Raw genomic sequence first — 19,381 nt, 5'->3', positions numbered from 1 at the left:
TTTATGTATGTGAATGCTATTCTCATATTTGCAAGCAGTGTATACATGTTCCGTACCTTCTCGCTGATGTGGTCAGCCGGAGATAGTCTGATATTGATAATCACACGTAGGTCCTTCTCTCTTTTTGATGTGTGTAGGGTTTTATTTCCTAACGTATAATCCCAATCAGGTCTTTTTCCACTTTTACCAAACTTGATTACATGACACTTGTCCACATTGAATTCCATTTGCCATGTATTACTCCATTCATGAAGCTTATTTAATTCTTCTTGTAGCTCTTTACGAGAGTCTGTGTTAGTAATTCTCCTTTGTATTTTTGCATCATCTGCAAACATATTCAGATAGCTTTCATTTCCAGTGTTACTGTTTACATCATTTATATACACTAAAAACATGATCCGTACCAGCACTGAACCCTGTGGTACTCCACTAGTCACTTCTTTCCATGATGAGTAGTTTCCCCTTAGTACTGTTCTCGTTTCTCTTTTTATGAGAAAATCTTGCATCCAACAAAACAGTTTGCCTCGAATTCCTCCTTGATGGTACAGTTTCCATAAAAGTCTTTGGTGTGGTACTGTGTCAAATGCTTTCTTGATATCTAAATAGATACTGTCCACCCATCCTTCTCTTTCCTGTATTGTGTTTGTTACTCTGTCATAGTAGCTAAACAGATTAGTAACACATGATTTTCCTTTTCTGAAACCAAACTGTCTTTCTGTTATCATACTGTGTTCTTCTAGATGATTTACCCAAGCCTTTCTTATAAGCTTTTCTAATACCTTGCTTACAACACTGGTCAGTGATACTGGTCGGTAGTTGAGTGGATTTTGTCTATTTCCTTTCTTGAATAAGGGGACAATATTTGCTTTCTTCCAAATATCAAGTAGTTTACCTTGACCAAAGGATTTTTTGAAAATTAAAAATAATTGTTTACTTAACTCCTTTGCACATTCTCGTAGTACCCAACATGAAATTTCATCAGGACCACTTGCTTTTCCCCTGTCTAATTTACTTAACTCCTCCTGTATTACTATTTCTGCTATTTGTATATCTGGTAGTATGTGTGGACATGCATGTTCCACATAGTCCCTCTCAAAAATTTTTTCTTCTGTAAAAACTAATTGGAAATTCTTATTTAGCGCTTCACAGATATCTTTCTCTTGTGTATAGGTGATACCCTCGTTCGTAATGGATTTTATTATATCTTTTACTTTGGTTTTGCTTCTGATGTAGCTGTAAAATAGCTTTGGTTGATCACTACTTTTATTTATTATGTCCTCCTCAAACTGTTTTTGGGCTTCCCTCCTTATTCTTGTATAATCGTTTCTTGCCTGTTTGTAATTATTATACGCCCTTTCACTACTGTGTCTTCTGTATCTATTCCACAACAAATCTCTTCTTTCTTTTGATTTTTTACATTCTGTATTGAACCATTTCTGTATTTTCTTATCTGCTTCTTTGTGCTGTGGGATGTGCTCCTGGACTCTTATTTCATAAAATTCACAGAATTTTTTATATACAGCATTTAAATCTTGTCCTCTAAGCTCATTTTCCCAATCAACTTCTAAGATATACTTATTTAGGTCTTGATAATTTCCCTTTTTATAGTTTAGGCTTTTTTTTGTAACTTTCATTGCTGTTAACTATGTCATATGCTATCTTGAAGTTGTAATTTAGTACTGCATGATCGCTTTTGCCGATTAGAGGGTGATATATTAAACTGTCAATATCATTTTTCTTGCCTAGTAAATATTAGATCTAGCATTGAAGGTACATCGAGTCCTCTTTTTCTGGAGGTTTCCCTCACATGTTGCGTTAGGAAAAACTCTTGCACGAGATCCAGGAGCTTTTGGTCCCAACAACTTTCTTGGCTAATTATATCTAGAATATTCCAATTTATATTTGTATTAAAATCTCCAATTAGTATAATTCTTTCCGATTTCTCTTCCATTTTATGTAGTAATGATCTTAAACTCTGAATTGTACTCTCTGCCAGGTCCTCATATTCGTCTCTTTCCCATGTGTGTGTGTGTGTGTGTGTGTGTGTGTGTGTGTGTGTGTGTGTTGTGAAGGGGGAAAGGGGGAGAGGCAGACCAAGGTATGATGAAAGGATGGGATGAATAGGTATATGAGATGGTAAGAGTGAGTTGGAGATATGGCAACCTGATGGAGGAGGACAGTGTGATATGTAGGAGATTCGCTCGTGGCAACCGTATTGGGATTGAGTTGTCTGGTTACAAACAAATCAACTTACTCCTCTTCAACCTCATCATTATCACCATCATCCAGTTTCTCACTGAAAAAATGCCGAGTGTAGTGTACGATCCAGAGACAGGAAAATAAAACACCCCAACTGGACAACTACAGAATGCCTAGTGATGTGGGCTATACATCCACTGACGTATGATTCAAGCTACTTAAAAGCCTCGTCTATACTAAAAAAAAATTATATTAAATCCCTTAATAATATTCTTGATATTGTCCGATTCTCCAAATGAGAGGCCTTTGGTAGTTATATAATTAATGAGACAAAAAAGTATGACATTCCAACGACTCACGTATTTTTTTCTCAGGTATTATAACTTTTGTATATATTGCATTGACTATCGCGCTTTTTGTTACGTGCAACACCAATGTCAACTGGAATGTTCTTAAAATATATACTACAGGACTAGGACAACAATGGCCGATCTAAATAGGGAGGAGGGCAGAGTTCGAACACTAGCTTTTTCCATGCAACATTATTACATTCACATGCAGGGCGCAGCAGGGGCATTGTGTGTGTGTGTGTGTGTGTGTGTGTGTGTGTGTGTGTGTGTGTGTGTGTGTGTGTGTTTATTATTCTGTCCGTCTGTGAACATAATAACCCTAACAATTTTGACTTAGTATGGACGAAGCATGGTAGAAGAGTTGAGTCACACAAACTTTTTTTTTTTTTTTTTTAAGCAATAATACAAAGGGTAGGGGGTTTTCAAGAATACTCCCCCAGTATCCCTGCTTGTCGTAAAAGGCGACTAAAAGGGTTGGCGGAGGGTTAGTGCCCCTCCCCGGAAAACAACTAACTAAAAAAACAAACAAGAAGCCTCGGACAAGGACTGACCAAACGATGACGACACAGGACCGGACAAAGGACTTGGTAATGAGTACATGGAATGTAAGAGGAGCGAATGATGAGGTGAAAGAGAGAGAGATTGTCCAGGTGCTTGAGGGTGCGAAAGTGGATGTATGTGGAATAACTGAAACAAAATGGAGAGGAGAAAGTGTGAGAGAATGGGAGTATGGATGGGGTATATGTGCAGGAGTAGATGAGAATGAGAGGGCAAAGGAAGGAGTGTGTATAGTTGTGAGTAAAAGATGGAAGAAGAGCATAAGACAGTATGGATCACTTGGGTCAAGGATTGTGTGGGTAAAGTTGAAAGTTGGAATACAAATGTGGGCGATTGTGTGTGTGTATGCGCCAACACAAGATCGTGCTAGAAGAGTGAGAGAAGAGTTCTGGACAAATGTGGAAATGTGCATGGAAAAGTTTGGAAGGAATGAGAGAGTGTTTTTGATTGGTGATATGAATGGTAAAGTTGGGAATGTGAAGGTGGATGGAATAGTTGGTGAGTGGGGTGTGCCTGCCGAGATAGATGAGAATGGGAGTGCGTTAGTGGACATTTGTGCTGGGAGGGGGTTGGTGATAGCCAATACCCTCTTCAGGCATAAAATGATCCACAGGTATACATGGCGAGTGATGAGAAGGGTGGGTGGTGAACTGAATGAAAGGAAGGCAATGATTGATTATGTGTGTGTGGATGAAAGGATGCGAAGATGTGTAAAGGATGCAAGAGTGTATAGAGGTTGGGGGAGTGGACTTTCTGACCACTACTTGGTGGTGGCCAGAATTAGGATGCAAGTGAGATGGAGGAATAGAAGAAGGGAAAGACGAGAGGAAGGAGTAGTTGCAAGGAGAGTGGAAAGGTTACAAGAGGATGAGAAAAAGGCAGAGTATAAGAGAGAAGTGGAGGAACGATTGGGCAAATATGAATTGGAGCAGATGGGAGACGTGGAAGGTGTGTGTAAGATATTTACGGAAGAAATATGTGCAGCATGTGATGTGGTGTGTGGAAGGAAGAGAAGGCGGAGGGGGGTACAAGGAACAGCGTGGTGGACTGAAGAGGTGAGACAGGCTGTGGCACAAAAGAAGAAAGCATACAATGAATGGGTGAGAAATAGGGGCGTGGAAGAAGTTGAGAGGCGGAAGAGAGAGTTATATGTGGAAAGGAAGAGAGAAGTGAAAAGATTAGTAAGAGAGAGTAAGAAGAGAGTGGATGAGGAATTTGGAAGGAATTTGAGTGTAAAGTGGAGGGACTGTAAGAAAATGTTCTGGAGAGAAGTGAAAAGAGTAAGACAGGGTGGAGGTGATGTTAGCAGGGGAGTGAAAGATAAAAATGGTAGATTACTAGTGGAGAAGGGAGAAAAAGTGAGCAGATGGAGAGAACACTTTAAGGAATTGTTGAACGTAGAGGATGGAAGTAATGCAAGTATAAGTGGCTGGGGAATGGCTGGGAGAAGGAGGGAGGTGAGAAGACAGGAAGAAATCGGTAGGATAGAAGTTGTGGAAGCAATGAAGAAAGTTAAATCGGGGAAAGCCCCAGGAATTGATGGAGTGTGTGGTGAACTGCTGAAGCATGGGGGAGAGATAGTAGTAGAATGGATGTGGAAGATGTGCAGATTGGCCTGGGAGGAAGGTAGAGTCCCGGAGGATTGGAAGTCAGGTATAATTATTCCCTTGTACAAAGGAAAAGGGGAAAAAGAAGTGTGTGGTAATCATAGGGGCATTTGTCTTCTTAGTATAATAGGAAAAGTGTATGGTAGGATACTTATAGACAGAGTTAGAGAAAGAACAGAGAAATTAGTTGGAGAAGAACAGGGAGGCTTTAGGAAGGGAAGAGGTTGTGTAGATCAGATATTCATTCTTAGATCTTTAGTGGAAAAGTTTCTAGAGAAGGGAAAGAAGTTGTATGCGGCTTTCATGGATTTGGAGAAAGCATATGACAGGGTGGATAGACAAGGATTGTGGAAAGTGTTAAGAATATATGGAGTAGATGGGAAGTTGTTGAATGCTGTGAAGAGTATGTACGATGGTGCGAAGGCTGCAGTGCGTGTGGATGGTGAACTAAGTGAATTTTTCTCTTTGAAAGTTGGTTTGAAACAAGGATGTGTCATGTCTCCATGGTTGTTCAATCTGTACATGGATGGGGTAATAAAAGAGGTACAAGGTAGGGTAGTGGATGTTGGAGTGGCCCTGGTGAGAGAGGATAGTGTTTGGAAACTCCCTGTACTGTTGTTTGCAGATGATACTGTGTTGTTGAGTGAAGACGAAGGGGAGCTGCAAGGCTTGGTGGATGAGTTTGAGAGAGTGTGTAAGAAACGGAACCTAAAGGTGAATGTAGGGAAGAGTAAAGTGATGGTCTTTGAGAGAGGTGAAGTTAGTGAATGTACAGCAAGGTTAGATGGTAAGGAATTGGAAAATGTGAGTACGTTTAAGTATTTGGGTAGTGTGATGAGTAAGGATGGAGGTTTGGAGTGTGAAGTGCTTGAAAGGGTACAGCAGGGAAGAAAGGTTGCTGGTTCCTTGAAAGCAGTGATAAGAAACAGGGAAGTGAGCATGGAAGTGAAAAAGTTACTACATGACAGTATTGTGATACCAACTCTAACGTACGGAAGTGAAGCTTGGACATTGTTGGAAGGACACAAGTCAAGAGTGAGAGCAGTGGAAATGAGTTATTTAAGAGGAGCCTGTGGAGTCACGTGGAGAGACAGGCTGACGAATGAGGATATAAAGGAGCGTTGTGGTGTGGATGTGGATGTGATAGGAAGCGTTATGAGGAACACACTGAGGTGGTTTGGCCATGTGGAGAGGATGGAGGGCGAAAGACTGACGAAGAGAGTGTATGTGAGTGAGGTGGAGGGGGGAAGAGGGAGGGGGAGGCCGAGGATGAGATGGAGGGATGGGGTGGAGAGGTATATGAGAGAGGGGGGTGTGAGTTGGGAGCAGGGCAGTGAAATGGCGGGGGACAGGGCGACTTGGAGGCGATTTGTTTGTGGCCACCCCAAACGGGATTGAGGCGTCTGGCAATAGATAGATAGATAGACAAAGGTCACGGCAAAGTCAGTTTTACTAACTTGACCCAATATATACCAAACTAGGTGGATGGGTTGAGGTTAAGATAAAATAATGGTAGGGACAGATGCCGTGAGGCATGCTGCATTGAGGATTTGGCGGGTTATTTACCCAATATCCTGTGATACATGGCCGATGCACCATCCATGTTACCTCATTTATGTTCCCTTGGTGTTACCTTATGTTTTCATTTACCCTCTCAACCTATAAAGAATGAAAGGACACCTGAGTCGAGTGACGTCAGGTGTCCACACCATGATTCGAACCCTGACTGTATCAGGCTCGCTGCTTCGCAGTCAGCGATGTTAATCACTCATTTACCGCGGTGACTTTACACCAGCTTAGGGTAGGCAAGGATAATCTGCCAACATTCAAAGATGAGTTTACAACATTTTTTCTTGTATAGGTGTGTGTGAATCATCAACGTCATAAGGCAAGAGCAAATGTTCAGCTCTGTAAATGATTTTTTATTTGATTTTGACTAAACTTGGTGGCAGTTTCGAGGGCCAGTCTTGGATGAAAGCATTCGACTTTGCGATCAGTAGGTTAAAAGCAAAGATCAAATGGGTAAAGCTAACTCAGGTTTGATCGGAAATGAATTCTGTGGAATGACTGAGGGTCAGGTAAGGATGAACTATTTTGAATAATAAAACAATCAATTGAAGGTCACGACCTCATGACAAAGTCAAATGCTTGGCCCTTTGATGAATACTGGAGAAAGGAATGGGCGTTGCACTCTGTAATTGCTTCTTCTTCTTCTTTGCCACAAGTGGTGGTCTAGTGGATTTAGGTTAGCTAACCGGATGTAGCACATAAGTGTCTACAATAAAGAAATATTTGGCGTTATTGCTCATATGTTGTCATGAGAGGGGGAAACAGCTGGTCACCCTTACTTTACAAGTTTATAGTTAGTGGAATGCCTAGTCTTGGCCACTGTGTTTCCTATGTAGGAAAAAGGCCTTTATTATACTAAAAAAGGGCAAGAAGTATCACACAGACAGTGCTAAACCTATGCCATACAACTGGTCTATACAGGCTGAACATTTGATTGCGCCGTATGACCGTTACACCAAATGTTGTCAAAATAAAATTTTCATCCTCGCCTGAAGATCAGCCATTCACCTATTTTGGGATAAATAGATTCAAAACTGACTTGAACGTACCCTGCGTCCTCGACTTTTGACATACCACTCTCAAAATGTCATCCCTGACTATCTCTCAACGTTTCTAATTACATGGTCTATATGAAATCAGAACTTTTTAAGTCATGTGATCGAATCTTTGATTCTGACATACATTCTTGACCTTTAACTGTTCTCGTCATATCCACTTCATCGTTGCTGTACCCTCAAACCATCCGTAAAGTTTGGTTTGAATTGTATCAAAACAGCTTAAGTTCACCTTGACCTTTAATCTACTGTTCTCAGATACAACAGGTCAACCATTGCACTGAACCTCAAGTTTTCCACCAAATTCGGTACAGCTAGGGTCCAAACTGTTCTTCTGTTAACAGACAGACATAAACACACGTAAACATACATGGCTGAATGTTCGGTTTTGTATGAAGTTGAATATTCTAGCGTGTTTTACACACACTCACACACACACACACACACACACACACACACACACACACATGTATATATATATATATATATATATATATATATATATATATATATATATATATATATATATATATATATATATAAAGCTGTTTTTGTTATACCTTCGTATACACTGTATACTCTGAACAGTGTCAGTGTGTACTCGATGGTGCCGTACAGTAGGCCAGAGTCTCAGCCGCTGCGAGTAGCCACATGGACACTTTGTCGAGGCTTGGTGCTCAAACACCTGACCCAACTCTTCCCTCACAAGTTTGCGAAGTAAGTGAGCTATGGAGGTATTTTGAGATTTTCTTAGTTACCAGATATACCCTCCCGTGTTCACGACAGGAGTATCCACCAAATCCGCTCAGCACTTTTCCAAATGACAGCCACTTCTGAACCCTGCTTTGCTTTGCAGTAAGTGCTTTGTGGCATGATAGGGCCGCAAAACACTTGTCCAGAAGTCAGCCATTTCTGAGCAGCCACCACCACCACCATCACCATTATTATCACAGCTACTACCACCACCAATACCATCATCATCACAGCAACCATCATCACAGCTACCAACGACACAGTCTTCATCACAGACCACGGCTAACACCATCACAGCCACCACCACCATTACAGCTACCACTACAACCATCACCACCATCATCATCACACCTACCATCACCACCATCATCATCACACGTACCACCACCACCAACACCAACACCACGAACACAACCACCACAGCTACCACCACCACCACCATCATCACAGCTACCACCACCATCTTCACAGCTACCACCACCACCACCACCACCATTGAGTCCACCACAGCTACCACCACCACCACCATCATCACAGCTACCACCACCATCTTCACAGCTACCACCACCACCACCACCACCACCATTGAGTCCACCACAGCTACCACCACCACCACCACCATTGCCTCCACCACAGCTGCCACAGTTTTTAACTGAATAAAATCGTCTGTTCGTAGCTTCAGTGAAGTAATAGACAATCCCTATCCTTCTGTCTCTGTCTGTCTGTGTGTGTGTGTGTGTGTGTGTGTCTCTCTCTCTCTCTCTCTCTCTCTTTGTACAGAGATGCATGAAACTCCACGGAAATGCCTCACCATATTTTCCTGTGCTCATTATATGTAACACCAGTGAGGTCAATTATTAGAGGCCAAAACACACTGTCAGAAATTTTTTATTGACATGAAATCGAAACTTGCCGATCTAGAACCCAATTCCAACCTTTTTGCCATGTTTCACGAAATTTTTCTCTCTAGTTTTGGCTGCAACACACACACACACACACACACACACACACACACACATCCAGGATTATAGTATACTGTATGATATGCAAACAACAACAGACCATTATATTCAATTGATACTGTGTACAGAAACCTGAAGGTCTTGATCCTAGTTCCTTTAACTTTCCCATGGTAAGAACAACATTGTCTTCTTTTTAAGAGGAAGCCAAGCAATTTTATTCAACAGAGAGAGGCTTACACCAACCTGAGTGTTAGTAAAAACTAAACGTGTACCCTACTTGCGTAGAGTCGTGCTACTGTCCTCAGTTTCTGGTAAATTAAGTAAAATTCTGCATTCCGCAAAATTTTGCTTTCCTAACACTTTCACATAAGGCCAGGACAGTGGCCAATGTAAATCAATGAATGACAATTAGGAACAGACATTTTTTTTGGTCACCCATGTAGGAGCAGTACAAACAGTGTCAACCCATCGCATGCCAGCTATTTTCAACCCTATGGGTCACCTCCGTGCCGGCCATTTTTTGACCTTTTTTTTCTTTTTTGCTAAAATGATAAATTTTCATGTGAAAACAACGAATTTCACCATTAAAATACTCACCGAAGCTCGGAAATGGGTTTTATTGAGTCCCGCATATTTGTATACAGGTATTCCTGCTCTCACACTCTCACCACATAGGTGAGAGAAAGCCATTTTCTGTGTAAGGTATACCCAGGTATTTATGCTGGGAAGGTATAGCAATGTTCAGTACACTTTCCTGATTGCTTAACACTTCAACATCTGTCACAATTTGTGTGCATCTCTCACTGTGAATGCATTGTCCTATACACAACCTGACATCACTATGTACAGTCCCGGCACTTACAAGAAGGTATTTACAACTTAACTTCACAATGTACAGTCCTTACACTTACAAGAAAATATTTGCAACTTGATTTCACTATGTATAGTCCTTACACTTACGTGAAAATGTTTACAACATGCCTTCACTACGTACAGGACTGGGTGAGGCACACAGGCAGATTGAGGCAGAGAGAGTGTGAGAGGGGGAGCGAGTGGGTGTATGGCCTTGACTGCCTAGGGCATTATAAAGGAACAGTTACCATACATGCCTGCCAATTTTTACCCACAAATCTTGAAAAATGCGATCACAGTGAATGTTTTAATTTTAAGCTGTTTTAAAACGGAACTGGCACTGACCACGGATTTTCGTCACACCATTTTAAAACGGCACTGGCTCGTGGCGGATTAAATTACAGATACATTATGAAATCTATACTAACCAAGAAGCGGTGCCAAAGCACAGCAAACCCGTCCCCGGCTGTCATTTCAGTGCTGACATATAAACACAACAAGGTAGGGTCAAAGATGTCACATTTCAGATTTGGAGTAAATCGGATGAAAATTTACGATTTTATGCCCATTTGAAATGTTAGACCTGACCCACCTGACATTGACCCCCTGACCCCCCCTACTGCTAACTGGTGAGTGATTCCCCTGATGTAATGAGGCATGTTATATGATGCAGATTTGAAAGGCGCACATTTAGGTTGTGGTTTCATGTCGATATGATGAATTTGAAAGGAGTTATGGCGAAAAAAACGATTTGTACCCAATCCTTTTCTTTCTTTCTTTTTTTTCACATTTTTTTGTCCCTACAGCCTGGGCATTGACAAAGTTTGGCCCTAATTGTAATCAGGTGATCAGAAGGTCATGTCACATAAACCCTGTAATTTTTGTTAAAATTGCACCTGTAGTTTTGTGTAAAGTTGTTAACAGATAGGCAGACAGACAAACAAATAAACAAACAGACAGACAAACCGCGTGAAAACAATACCCGTCCCTGAGCCCCTCCGGGTTGGGGACAGGTAACAAGCTTCATCTCATTGAGTCTCTTTATTGTTGAATTTTAGAAACAGCTGTGTCAACCAAAAAGATTTTCTCAATAGTTCCATCAGAAGGACACAAATCAGTAGCATTGCTACATCATAACATAACTTTACAACTTTCTCCTGATAGTAACACATTAGGGCTACTGTGTCATACTTTTTTTTTTCCTACCTACATCTCTTTTTCCTCCTGCATAATTTACCACAAATATTGGTCTGTGAGGAATATCCTGCAATAAGTGAAACTATGGTCACACTACAGTTTTTCGTAGCTAATAACGAGTACGGAGGAATCACCGGTTCTACAGTAGGTAACACTGTGAGGAATATTAAATGCAACAAACCAGGTTCTTTTGCAGGCAGGTGTCATGATTGAAATGTTTTTGTGTTGTTATTTTATTACATTAAAAATTTGCCACAGAGTGACAGAACATATACCGGGCAGAGGGATACACTACCTCACCACCATGTCAGACGTCATGCTGCCACGCTCTTCACTTTACCACCTTAAAAGTGCCACATTAACACTACCGCAGTACACACATTACAGTCACCATCACACATGGATACACTGCCAGATCACACGCTACCACACCTCATACTACAACTACTACCTCACACTTCCATACTTCACAATGCCATACATCACACTGCCACATCTCACACCGTGTCATCCCTCACACCTGACACGGATACATGCCACGCTATCACACTTCACACTGTTATGTCACACCCTGTAATACCACATACTGTCACACGCCACACAGCAACACCTATCAGCCACACTTTTTACATCCCACACTGCCACACCCTACTCTACCACACCACAAACTGCCACGCCTCACTCTTGCACACCTCGCACTGTTACACTTCAAAATGTCACACTACACACTGTCACATCTCACAAGGACACCTATCATTTTAACGCACCAAACAGCGCCACACCTCTCACTTCCACAGCGCACACTGCCATACCACACACCGTCACACTTCCCAGACACTCTTCATACTATCAAACCTCACGCTACCACAATATAAACTGTCATACTACACATTGTTATCCCTCATATACATACAACTTCACTCTGCCACACCATACACTAACACACCTCTTAGTGTCACAATTCACAATTCCACACCACACTGTTACACTGGCATACTTCACTTTGCCACACTACAGTATACATTTGCTCACCTCGAAGTACCACAAGACTTACTGCCACAGCACACAGTTACACTGCCAGAATACACACTGTGATACCCAATACACAAACGCCTTCCGTCTCGCGTTGCGCAGGAGTATTTATATCACTCTGTGTACTGGCATAAAAATAACTCCATTTTTTAAATGCTACCGATCTTTACAATACATTTTATAATACAGTTTATAATAACAAAAATAATTGTGATTTGTTTCCCACAAAAGGTTCCCCCATTGTCCTCATATGATGGTAACGACGGATCAGTTCCCAACACAAACTGTGATGGAGATGAATGACCCAACGCAGCCTGGAGGCAAGCTGGTCATCGTCCAGGGAGTCATGGAAAATGTGATGCAGCTCATGTCAAGACGAATGAATTTCACGTAAGATATACTGGTAATATTTTCCTTTCAATCATGATATTTCTAATTATCATCACCATCGGCATTAATATCAGCTGCAGCAGCAACATCAGCCTAACAACATTTAAACTACTTTACAGTATGAAGACAAAAAAAAAAATAGAAGTACTGTATTATCACCATTGTCCAGATAAATAGGCTACACGTTCATTTATTACCAATCAGACATTCAAAGCTCATCTACATGTAGATGTTTCCAAAGCTAGTCTTATTAACCAATTTGTCCTTGTTTTACTGTTTTGCCACACACATCGAATGGAGGCCTCCTTTACAGATCTCTCAGTATTTCGACACATTCTCAGTAACGAACTCAGAGAGAGAGAGAGATTGAGAGTTACATAAATACAAAGACGACACAGACCTTTTGGTCCGTACGAGGCTGTCCGACTTCTATGCAGTACTGAAGTTACAGAAGTAGTAGAAAAGGGTACCACAGCAGTAGGTTCACTCCCCCACTCTCCACACCCTCCTGATTTTTCAGTACAGGAAAAAAAAAAAAAAAAAGGGTGAGAAGTACCACACTACAGTTTTTTAAAAAGTCTGAAGGAAATATCACAGGATCGGCAGAAAGTAGAATATAGTGGAAATGGAAAGGCTGAGCATACATCCACATTTTAATTTTAACCTTAGCATACTGCATGCTCTTTTTTTAGTTTGCTTATAAACAACAAGGAAATTTTAACGGTATGCTTAATTGCTGTGCGTACTTATACAAGAATCTTCACACCCATGTACAGGGTAGAGTAAAGTGATGGTCTTTGAGAGAGGTGAAGTTAGTGAATGTACAGCGAGGTTGGATGGTGAGGAATTGGAAAATGTGAGTACGTTTAAGTACTTGGGTATTGTGATGAGTAAGGATGGAGGTTTGGAGGATGAAGTGCTTGAAATGGTACAGCAGGGAAGAAAGGTTACTGGTTGTTTGAAAGCAGTGATAAGAAACAGGGAAGTGAGCATGGAAGTGAAAAAGTTACTACATGACAGTATTGTGATACCAACTCTAACGTACGGAAGTGAAGCTTGGACATTGTTGGAAGGACACAAGTCAAGAGTGAGAGCAGTGGAAATGAGTTATTTAAGAGGAGCCTGTGGAGTCACGTGGGGAGACAGGCTGACGAATGAGGATATAAAGGAGCGTTGTGGTGTTGATGTGGATGTGATAGGAAGCGTTATAAGGAACACACTGAGGTGGTTTGACCATGTGGAGAGGATGGAGGGTGAAAGACTGACGAAGAGAGTGTATGTGAGTGAGGTGGAGGGGGGAAGAGGGAGGGGGAGGCCGAGGATGAGATGGAGGGATGGGGTGGACAGGTATATGAGAGAAGGGGGTGTGAGTTCGGAGCAGGGCAGTGAAATGGCGGGGGACAGGGCGACTTGGAGGCGATTTGTTTGTGGCCACCCCAAACGGGATTGAGGCGTGTGCCAATAGATAGATAGATAGAAATTGAATGCCTACAGTGACAATAAACTACTATTACTGAAGGAAACTTATGGATAAAGACTGCAGATATATATAAGTGTAATATAGTAATAGAAATATAAAGTGTGAGTGTTTTATGAATAATAAATGACAGAACATCAGCAGCGAATGAACGCAAGTGGGAAGGTCATATGCGCTCGTAATTTTCATTGCTTTCACAACGTTTTTTTTTTTTTTTAGAGTATGGATTCCAAACTATTTGAAAATCATAGAATAGTGTTTCTAGTGATAATATCAGGCTGCGGTGATCATATTACGGGTTGTCGGGAAGTGTAAAGTGGAGACTTTGTTACCCAACTTCAGATGTCTCCACAAGTCCTACGGTACTCGACGAGGGCTTAACAAACATCCCAGGAGAAACCTGAAGGTATGTGCCATATGCACATGTAATTTTAATATTCTAGGACTAATAACTGATTTTTGGCAAATATTTTTAGAGAGTCTGTCAGAGCGCGGATATGCCCACGGGACACGCAAGCCAAAACAACCCAGCGGTTTAGGGGTTAAGAAGTCTGAGTTATATAAAATAATTCTCTTGTAGCGTGAACCACGATACAGGTTGAGTTGTGGCTCAGAAACAGTGGGCAAGTTCACCAACAAATGGCGTTATGTAGGGGGAACGAGGGGAGTATGGGAGTGAGCGAGAGCTTGCTAGGTGAGGGGAAGGGAGATGAAGTGGGGTCACGTCGTTTTATTTGCCATTATATTATATTTATTAAGGTGTCAGTTATATCCTGAATCCTAAATAATAATAAACCTGTTTAATTTTATTATTTATTTTTTATAGACAACCGATTACACTCTAATTTACACCAAACATAGGATACCCCATTCCTAGTTAACGGACAACATGCAGCCTGCTCCACCACCTCGACTGTCTGTCTGTCTGTCTGTCTGTTTTTCTGTCTGTCTGTCTGTCTCTCTCTCTCTCAACTCCTCAGCTGCCTGTCAGTAGACACACACATTATCAGTTTGCGCTAATGAGCAATGACGTTGCATATAATATGTTTACCTACAGTTTAGTACTGTCAAACTACAAGCGCAATACATGACCAGCTCACAATACGGATTACGTTAACCAATAAACAATACCTATTTGCAAAGTCTACATTTCAATAAGTCATGGGGTAGCCATACCCACGGTGATATTTTCGTTAATGTTAAAGGTAATCATGTGTTCAGTGACGGATACCAGTTACAGGGGAGGTGGCCGTTGACTTAAAACTACATCGAACAGACACCAAGTGCAGTTGTCGGTAGTTTACCTGAATTTGTTAATGATCACACACTGACCAACTTATTCCTCAGCGATTTTTTTTTTTTAATCTTTATCACGAGTGGAAAATAGCACCAAAGGCAGGTTGCAAGATGTCTAGGGAGTTGGCAAAATGTCTAGAGATTTGTCATTGTGCCAATTAAGAAAGCATTACCGGTATATATTAGTGAAAAAAAAGTGCCATTGTAACCGGAAAGTAGCGTTAAGAAAAGCACATAAACGTGCCTAATTCCTGTATAAGTGCCCCTTAATGCATATGATGTCAGTGAGTAAAATATTTAAAATAGTGTATCAGTAATATTCTCAGATAAGATGCTATTAAAGTTACTGTTAGGTTGTTATACTGCATGGAATAATATCCATTATAATCAGAGGATAATCGAAATATACATAAGATTTGTATGGAACTCATTAGCAGGAGGTCCACCCACCTTCCTTCTCGATCACCTCCCACAGTCAGTTTGGCATAGAGGTGACATAGTTCCGTGTGAGCTGCTGCTGGTTTGTGAACAGTTTCCACTGGGTATGGATATGGGACAGTAGTTCATCTGGTGTCCGTTCCCTCTCAGACTCCCAACAGGTAACCATATTCCCCCATACATCTTCGATGGGGTTCATGTTTGCTCCCTTACTGGACCAGTAGAGCAGCTGCAGGTCCTGTCGATCTCTAAACCATTCCAAAACTCTTCTTTCCGTGTGGATAGGGCAGCGATCCTGAACAATAATTATTGGGCCGGGAGGAAACTGATAATTCCGTTCCTGAACTGAGGGAGGAAAAAAAAAAAACGGCAAAATTTCAGTGTATTTTTCAGCAGTGAACCTGCCCTCTATCCTGGTGACGTCACCCATGCCGTGGATGCACACCCACCCCCAGACATTTACGATAACGTGTCCACTTCTAGCCTCCTCGTAAATGTTCCTACGGTCGTATCTGCACGTGAATAGAGTAACACATCGTTCATATAGTTTTGTTTCTTATATCTTTAACGCTTCAGGAAAAGCTGCCGTTTTTTATGTTATGATTCATTATGCACTGTTTGTATGGTATAGTTTTTGGGAATTGTAAGGCTTAATAAACAGTGGTGCAAGTGTTGGTCGTATGCGTCCATCTAGACGTATTATTACTATGAATATCAACTGATCTGCAAAAGTATAATATTAAAATTCAGTGATACAGTAGCAAAATATTTTTGATATACATATCATCATTAAATTTATACATATGCATTTGAGTACTGTCGCCACCAAAAATCTTTTCTCTATCATCAAATTTTATGAATACAACATACCTGGTAACGGTCATAGAGAGAAGTGTCATGCGTACGATTAACGCAGCTCTGTACTCTGGCCTTTACCTACTGCTCTTCCAACCTCTCCAGTCAGTTCTCTCTCTCTCTCTCTCTCTCTCTCTCTCTCTCTCTCTCTCTCTCTCAGAGACAGAAAAAGAGGTAGACAAAGAGGAAGAGAGAGAGAGAGAGAGAGAGAGAGAGAGAGAGAGAGAGAGAGAGAGCCACTGGGTGAGCCACCATGACATCACATATAATAATGTGCAATATATAACATATATTTCTTAACTCAAAGCTATAGTAACATGTAACATACTGATCAAAGGAAATCCGATCAGCTAACGAAACGCTGCACCTACAACGTTATTTGTTAATTGAATGATATAGAACGGTAATATTTCTTCCTGAAATATTGTTATTTCAGTGCTTGTCTTTATATGGTGCTTCAGGTTCCACCCGCAAACATAATAATTTAAAATTACCTAATATGCTACAAACTAGAACCTAATAAATACCGACACCCACACACATACACACCGTATTTGACATCCTGAGTACTGAATGAAATCTTACTTTGAATTTGTTGTTCCAAATGAAAATAAGCATATAGAATCATAACATTAATATCATCTTCAATAAAACTGCACACTGTCAGGCTGTCAATACTGAAACAAACGGACCAGGACTGTAACTGGTGCGTGAGAGGTGCAACACTCCCACAATATGTTCCATAATATATTTTGAGTTCATAATAGGCTGCTTGTATTTTTCATGAGAAATGGTTGTTCATCAGTGTGTCAGCTTTAATTATTGACGTAACTGGAGGAAGAGGAACCACTACAGTGACACTATACTGCACCAGCGTAGCTATGGGGACTGGGGGTGTCAACGGCCACCTCCCCTCTAACTGGTATCCGTCACTGAACACATGATTACCTTTAAGATTAACGAAAATATCACCGTAGGTATGGCTACCCCATGACTTATTGAAATGTAGAATTTGCAAATAGGTATTGTTTATTGGTTAACGTAATCCGTTATGTGAGCTGGTCAAGTATTGCACTTGTAGTTTGACAGTACTAAACTGTAGGTAAACATATTATATGCAACGTCATTGCTCATTAGCGCAAACCGATGAAGTGTGTGTCTACTGATAGGCAGCTGAGGAGTTGAGAGAGAGAGAGAGAGAGAGAGAGAGAGAGAGAGAGAGAGAGAGAGAGAGAGAGAGAGAGAGAGAGAGAGAGAGAGAGAGAGAGAGAGAGAGAGAGAGAGAGAGAGAGAGAGAGAGAGAGAGAGATCTAAGATTAATTAGGCAGGGTTCGGATCGAGTCATGTATAGCCTACGACTGAATGTGGGTCAATCATATACATAATGACACTGTCACTGTTGTGTAAAGAGGTCGGAATATTTTCGCTAGAGAAGAGAGTTTGTGGTTCGTTAGAGCCGATCCCTGATTCGTTTCCTTCATCCAATAATGACAGGAATATTAACCTTACGTGTTTATAATGTAAGGCTTAAATTGCCACCTTAATACGAATTAATGGACATCCAAAACCTGACAGCCTGTGTTAACAATAAACAAACGTATGTCCATGTAACAGAAGGTTCTTCTTGCAGTGCATATGTCACGTAACTGTTTACAACAGGATGAAATGGTTGGCAGTTATTCTGAAGTAATGTATGTTATTGATTTGTTGGTGCCTAATACTAAGGTGTATGATAGTATCAATATGATCAATACATGACGGATCATTTCATCATTATCTTTGTTTAAGTTGGTTAACAATGGGTGGGAGTAGGGGCCCAGAGGGTATGAGAGGCGTTTAATGGAGACAGCAACCCAGAGAGGAGGGTGGTGGGGATGGGAACGAGAATACATGAGAGACATATCTTTCATCAGATGCTGCTCACTATACTATACTTATTTGTTACATTATAATATAGTATGTATGTATATTGACAATAATACATAATACATCGTAGGTCTTTCAATTTCGTGCCTACCTCATATATTGCGGATAACAGCACAGTATTACACATTAAATGCCTTTATATACTTATCGCCACTGGTTCTGATTGTTTATAAAAACGATCATGACACACTGTAGCATCATCAGCTTTGGCCGTTCCACATCTATGCCACAACGCTTTCACTGGGGTTGGGGGAGGGGCGGTGGATGTGGGGTGTCCCATCGTCTGGCCGATAACTGGCCGCGACTCAGGCTACTAGGGGGGGGGGGGAAGAGATTAGTGCTTTCGGGTGTACATCTGAGGAACATTCCACCTTATACACCTGCTTGCCAGTTCGAACATTTGTGCGTGAGACAACCACTAGTGAATCAGTAGCCAAGCCAGGCAGTCAATCGTCTGGTGCCATTGTGTGGGAGGGGAGAGGTTAAGGGAGGAGGAAGGTTGGAAGAGCTGATAGTTCCTACCCCTCCCTCTTCCATTCCCATCCTTCTCACTCAGTTACCAGAGAGATAAATGTTGGCTACTGCTTCGCTACCACTTGTCTCACATTCACTATTTGGAAGTGGTGAGCGAGTGTATAACGAGGAACTTTCCTCGGTTTTACATGGTGACCACAAGTAAACCGCCTCCATGTTGCTCTTTCCTCTGCCATTTGGTTGCCTTCCCTCCAACTCACTCCTCCTTCTTTCATTTATCTCCAATCATTCGCTCCATCTCACCCTTAGTCTCCCCCTTCCCCTCTTCCCCTCAGTGACATTATATTCGGTAGTTATTGATTCCTCACCTTCTCTACATAACCACCCTACC

At 41.3% G+C, this 19,381-nt stretch overlaps 2 protein-coding genes across 2 annotated transcripts in view; both read left to right on the top strand.

The window, feature by feature from the left end:
* LOC145407423 (uncharacterized) overlaps nucleotides 1–19,381 on the top strand; it is a 583,744-nt gene that overhangs the window by 360,304 nt on the left and 204,059 nt on the right. The window lies entirely within an intron of this gene.
* LOC145406073 (uncharacterized) overlaps nucleotides 1–19,381 on the top strand; it is a gene marked incomplete at its 5' end in the record, with an annotated part of 204,237 nt that overhangs the window by 885 nt on the left and 183,971 nt on the right. Inside the window, 2 exons of the mRNA XM_080277262.1 lie at nucleotides 7,927–8,055; nucleotides 12,366–12,524. Of these exons, the coding sequence (XP_080133388.1) occupies nucleotides 7,927–8,055; nucleotides 12,366–12,524 (288 nt within the window). The remainder of the gene's footprint in view (nucleotides 1–7,926; nucleotides 8,056–12,365; nucleotides 12,525–19,381) is intronic.

This window comes from Coenobita brevimanus, chromosome 8 (genome assembly GCF_032717465.1).
Source record: "Coenobita brevimanus isolate Jiangsu-jjx chromosome 8, ASM3271746v2, whole genome shotgun sequence".
Lineage (NCBI taxonomy): Eukaryota > Metazoa > Arthropoda > Malacostraca > Decapoda > Coenobitidae > Coenobita > Coenobita brevimanus.
This window is presented reverse-complemented; position numbering and strand designations above follow the sequence as displayed.